Source organism: Sciurus carolinensis, chromosome 7 (genome assembly GCF_902686445.1).
Source record: "Sciurus carolinensis chromosome 7, mSciCar1.2, whole genome shotgun sequence".
In the NCBI taxonomy this organism is placed as follows: Eukaryota; Metazoa; Chordata; class Mammalia; order Rodentia; family Sciuridae; genus Sciurus; species Sciurus carolinensis.
This window is the reverse complement of record NC_062219.1, coordinates 2,355,386-2,361,385: the sequence shown is the minus strand read 5'-3', so window position 1 is coordinate 2,361,385 and position 6,000 is coordinate 2,355,386. Positions and strand designations below refer to the sequence as shown.

Below are 6,000 nucleotides of genomic sequence, written 5' to 3'. Positions count from 1 at the left end.
TCTAAGGACAGTCTGCCCGAGCATCTGGTGTGACTTTCAGGGTCCTGCAAGGCTCCCTTAAAAAGTAAAATTTTTAAAATGAGGCTGTTGCATTTGTTCTGCCAGCTCTGACCCCTTTGCGATGACCCAAGCTCCAGGTGGGAGCTGCAGGCGTCGGGGCCCTTACAATGAGTCATGGTAAGGTGGCCTGCCATGTGGGGCTGGGAAGGGAAAGCGAAGGACCCTGGGACCAGGCTCAGGGAGACCCCACACTGCAAAGGAGGCTACTGAAGGTGGCAGGAGTGGGTGGGCATCGGGGTCAGGAGGCTGGATGATGTAGACAGACCCAGAGCAGCCTGAGCTAAGGGCCTGGCCGGGAGGGAAGCAGTGTCAAAGTTCTGAGGGGCAGGTTGGCCGATTTGGCCTCAGGGCATCTGGGCTCGATCCTTGAATAGCCCAGGAAGGAGGGGAAGGCGGAGCCGTAAAAGAAGGAGGGTGAGCTGGAGGCTGCTGAGAGGCCGGGGAGAGGAAGAGAGCAGAGAATCATGGAGGGAGCGGGGAGCAAGCGGCGACCCAGAGCGGCTCCCGGTCACAGGGCGGGAGGGAGGAGGCCAGCACACCTGCAGGCAGGCGCGTCCAGACTGAGCCCGCAGACAGCAGGCAGGGCACTGGCGTCACGCACGTGGGGACCAGGGGAACTCCGCAGGTGGGCAGGATGCCAAGCTCAGCTTGGGGCAAAGAGACACTTCAGAGGCCACGAGACAGCAGCGTGGCAGGTGCGGGCTTGTTTATTTGCCTGTGCCCTCTTGGCCACGCTGGCTGGAGAAGGAAGGTCCACACCAGCATCTGCTCCTGTGTCACCTGCAGACAGAGGCCGACCCCTGTCACAGGGCTCGGGAGCAGGGGCAGTGGACCAGGGAGGCAGGGTCCTGTGGAGGAAGTGCGTTAAGTTCTTGGAATTGCTGGTGCCCCTTCTCCCTTGCGACTGAGGCAGCTGCTGGACGGCCACCGGACCCTGGGAAGCCGAGGTCCCCTGCTCATGCCAACAGGGTGTGACGCCGACGTGAGCAGTCTGCACGGAGGTCCGCGCAGAGCCCGCAGCACAGACTCCAGAGGGCAGAGGGAAGGGCACGGGGCCACCAGGACCAGGGACAGTGCAGAGAAAGATCTGTGGACAGCACCCACCAGGGCCGGAAGGAGGAGACACAGGACGGTGCACCCGGGACGGCACGACGGCACCGTGTGCCCGCTCTGTCAGGGCGAGTCCTCTGTCACTGCCCCTTCGGAAGCACTCCGATGACTCCCACGGTCCAGAGCTTGCCCGGTCACTTTCCTGGTGACACGAGAGCCTCTGGGGGACGCGCATCAGGACAGGAGGCGCGTCCTAGTGTTGCTACGTGAATGTGGAGTCACCTCAGTGGGACGCAGGAGGCCTCCCACCCTGCATCAGCTGCCCGTCGCGCCCCTCTGGACTCGGGCGATGGAAGTCCTTCACAGTGGCCTGCTGCTGTCCCCATCTCTCCTTCCACAGCTTGGCTGGTCTGTCTGGGGGGAAGGGTGTTGACCGGGCTCCTGGACTCCAGGTACTCAACAGTCCCATAGGTGACCATGGCCAGAACCAGGACTCCCAGGAGAATGTAGAGCTTGACGCTGACGCAGAGAAAGGAGCTGTAGCCAAAGGCCATGACGAACCCCAGGGCCTCCCACAGGCGGTAGTTGGCAAACGCAGCTTCCTTGTTCTTCTCAAAGAGAATGCCGTAAAGAGCTGGAAGAGGAGAGAAGACCCGCTGACCGCCAGGGCCGCAGGGCTGCTGGGTCCCTGGCCCGTCCCCTCAGCAAAGCAGGACACCTCCCTTAAGAACACAGGGCCCTTGCACGTGGGGAGGCCGCTGGCCGGGAGAACCACCTACACAGGAACCCAGCGTCCTGAGCGCTCCCCGTGGAAGGAGCCCCAGGCAGCCGGCCCGCCCTTTGGACCAGGGACACCAAACTGAGAGAGGAGCTGCACAGCCAGGCCTGGCCAGGCACAGACCCTCCTGCCAGGAGCCAGCAAAGCTGTGGCCAGGCCTGGCTGCGTGACCTAGGCAGTTGCTGGGCAGCTTACCTAGACCAGGACTGGTCTCCGAGCTGTCACAGGGCGACAGTCAAGACCACTCCTGTGATTTCAGATTCTCATTCCTATCCTTGGATGTTTTTCCTCTGAAGTCCTTCATTTTCTTTCTTTTTAATTACCTTGGACTTTTGCCTGTTTATTTTCTCCTTAGTTTGACACAATTGCTAATATTGACAGTCTCGCATCACGAGGGATGAGTGCCTCCTTTAACAAGGAGAATGTGTGAAATATCTAAAAAACTGTTAAAGGTTAAAAACACAACTGTTTTATACCACCTTAGATCCAGTTCCCTTTTTCCTCCTCGATTCAGTCAGCAAAACCTATACTTCTCTACTTGAGGAAATGCACTTCTGAACTCAGAACAGACAGAATGTGCCAGAAGGACAGCCTGGCATTTCTTGGAAATTCCTTCTTCCCTCTATGACAAAGCCACGTCCTGCTTTTTCTTAACATCTTAAGTGTTTCTATTTAATTTATGAAAGTGTTTTTACTCTTAACTCTCACATAGCCGTGGACCTACTTGGGGATCATCCTGAGAACTTAGAGCAGAATTCAATCATGACACACAGGGACAAGGTCCTCCCCCTTTGCCTTAGTGAAAGGACTCAGGTGGCAGGGACGTCCTCATAGGACTGGTACTAACTAAAAAGGCCTCGTGGGACTGAGAGGGAGTGACGTGGCCTCACCGGGTTGGGAGAGATCAACGTGGCCTTACTGGGTTTGTACTGATTAGACTGTCCTCACAGGTTTGGCAAAATCAGCATATCCTTACGAGATTAATAACGATTAAGCTGTCTTCACAGGGCTGGGATCACATGACTTCTCCCAGGATCCTTATCTTGATGTCCTAAAGCAACTAGCTCAGAATGTGCCCCTATTTGGAGACAGGGGTCATCTAGGTGTCACTAATCAGATGTGAGCAGTGTACTTACAGCACAGGAAATCAGGTCACAGATCCCAGAAGTATCACTATTAGGACACAAGGAGGGAAGCCATCGGCAAGTTCAGAGAGAGGCCTCAGTGGGCACCAGTCCTGACCATACTGGCTGTTGGACTCCGGTCCCCAGAACTGGGAGTACATGCTCAGGCCCCCCGGCTCGAGGGTAGCTTTGGCAGCCCTTGCAAACTTGGGCAGTCTGAAAAATGCTTGTAGGTGCAGCTTAATCCCTTAGCTTCCAGTCCCTCTTGGTGTGATTTTGGACAGGCCTGGATGAGATCTGCTAGGATCCCCATCTCTGGGACAGGACTTAGGGGCAGCCTGTCAGGGAGGCCAGCCTTGGAAGATTCCAAGCTGACTCAGCAGGACCCTCCCTAGCATCTCCAGCTCACTGGACCAGGCCTGGCCGGTCTGCTGCTTCTCCCACCGCAGCCTCTTCACAAGGACCACCCTCGGCCACTGAGCAGCCACTGCTGAGCCTCCTCACTATGAGGGCCATCCTGACAGCCGGGGCCACTCCTTCCCTCCTCCCACTGCCTAGACACAGGCTCCTCTCTCCTGCAGGCCTGCACCCTCTGCCCTGCACCGGCTCACTTCCTGGTATTTCCAAGCAGAGGGGAGTCCCCACCAGCATGGGCAGGCTGGGTCTTCCCAAGCCCTGTGACAGCGTCTCACTAGGTGCTGAGACTGGCCTCAAGCTTGTGGTCCTCCTGCCTCAGCCTCCTGAGGTGCTGGGAATGCGGCTCAGCCCCACAGTGGATGTGGTGTTGTACCTTGTTCTGCAGAGCCAGAGGCGCCAGCAGCAGACCCAGCCTGTCACGCCCTTCCTGGCCGACACAGCTAACTGCACACTCTGCAGAAGAAATCACCAAACTCATGAGAACAACTGTTTCCCCACAGAGGTTTTGTCGTAGAAAATGATAATGTAGCCCTACCGGGACAAAAATCAGAAGTCCTTTCATCTGAAACCACCCCTCATCCAAGGGCTCCTTGTTTAAATTATTCACTGAACTTCAGTATTTGTCATGCATTGTCCCTTAGGTAACTTTGCCCAATTTTGACAAGACTATTTGCCAGAGAGGAATTTTTAGGTCAACATAAAGAAGGGACTTAAAGCAATACTTCCTGTGCCTCAGGGAGGAAGAAAACCCAGCATTCTTATTGCACCCATGTTAACACCAGAGCGGGGTTGCACGGACCATTGGGGGCTCTTCAGCCCAGGTCCCTGCTCCACTTGAGGTGCTTCAATACTTTGGAAGATTCTCCTGCCAGGTGGGGTGGCCCATGCCTGTAATCCCAGGGACTCAGGAGGCTGATGGGGGGATTGCAGGTTCACAGCCAGCCTCAGCCACTTAGAGAAGCAACCTACTGAGACCTTGCCTCAAAATGAAAATTACAAAAGGTCTTGGGGCATGGCTCAAGCACCCTTAGGTTCGATCCCTGGTACCTCAAATGAACAGGGAAAAAAGGGAAGAAAATTCTCGGGAGTGTGAGAGGTCAGTCAACTTTCTAGGTGTGTATTTGCAGTGCTCATTGAAAGGCTGGGACCCTCAGACCCAGGGGCTGTTGACGTAAGTTCTCCCTGGTGCTTTCTGGGTAAGGTGTCTACGATTCCCAGGTGCGGCCCTGAGGCAAACCTGTCATCCTGGACTGTTGAGGAGCACCAAAGTAACTTTCCCACGGAATCCCTCCAGACGGACATTCATCTAGGAGACCACGTTGAGGCCGGGTCTGTGAACAGACCAGGCCATCCGTCCAAGCTTGGCCTTGACCCAGACCACCCGGATCCTGTCCCCATCTTCCTGCGGCCCTGGGGAGGGCGTGAGACCATAGGCGTGACCTCCGCAGCTTTCCCAGCTGTGGGTGAACAGGCAGCATTCTGGGTTATGGGAAAGGAACTGCTCTGGGGTCACATCCATGACCTGAGGGGACAGTGCACTTTTGTACCAGGTGTGGGGAGAAAAGCCCTCCCCTTCCCGGCACACCCGTGTGTAGTTGGTTTGTGGATTTTCTTCATCAAATTTCTGATCCCTGTGTGTCTCTGGGGTAAGGGTGGAAGGGTGCCATCTCAAGGGAAGAGGGACTCTTCTGTGCCATGTCCCTCCAAGGGGACCAGTGATTGTGTCACCGCAAGGTCTGCCAGACACTGTGCTGGTCTACTCGGCTGCGTCGGTGATCGGGAAATGCGGGCCGGCGGGCTCCTGCCCTTTGCCACCACTAGCCAGATGCACACCCCTGGTCCCACCGCGGCACCCACAGAGCGTCCTGCTTCCTGCTCTCCTGCGTCCTCGCCAGACCTGCGGCTTCTCTCTTGCAGAAGCACAGCCATCCAACCAGCAGAGACCCGCACCGCTGACCATTCCCAGGAGCCTTGCCGGCACCGCTGCCTGGGTCAGGGCTGCACCCCAAAACGGTGGGGACGGCGGCTCTGTGAGACGTCCACCTCTCCATCGCCGGCAGCCCCGGCCCTGGTCCTGCCACCTTGCTGGACGAGGACTTAGACCTGTGGCCCCTGCCACCCTCATGCCATCCAGCTTCCTCCCAGAGAGGCTCAAGGGTCGCCATGGACAGCTCTGTCCAGCTGTGACTGGACCCTGTCGCCGCTCCTTGGCATTCTGGTCCTGTCCCATCGCTGTGGCAGGTGGGCCCTGGTGTCTGTCTCGTGATTTTCCATGGCCTCTGGTCCCACAGGACAGGGCTCACTCACACTCGGGTCTGTTGCCTGTATCTGACCCACTCTGAACCCTGCAGGCCTCCCTCCTCCTCCTCCTCCTCCTCCTCTGCGTGCAGCTGCTGGTCACCCCAGGAACCACCAGGCTATGCAGGTGATCTCGCCCTCCAGGGATCCTTCCTTGGCCTCCGGGAACCTGAGTGGACGCTCAGAGAACACACTGCAGACCCCGAGCATGGAGGAAGCCCTCGCAGCCGGGCTCCCTCTCACTTCCCCCATGCAAGCTCCTGGCTTCTGACA

At 57.3% G+C, this 6,000-nt stretch overlaps 1 protein-coding gene across 3 annotated transcripts in view; it reads right to left on the bottom strand.

The window, feature by feature from the left end:
• Positions 1-652: 652 nt before the first annotated feature.
• The window catches only part of Unc93a (unc-93 homolog A), a 28,482-nt gene continuing 23,134 nt past the window's right edge, over positions 653-6,000 (bottom strand). For all 3 annotated transcript variants that reach the window (XM_047558797.1, XM_047558796.1, XM_047558798.1), the window contains one exon: positions 653-1,744. In XM_047558797.1, the coding sequence (XP_047414753.1) occupies positions 1,389-1,744 (356 nt within the window). In that variant the 3' untranslated portion in view covers positions 653-1,388. The remainder of the gene's footprint in view (positions 1,745-6,000) is intronic.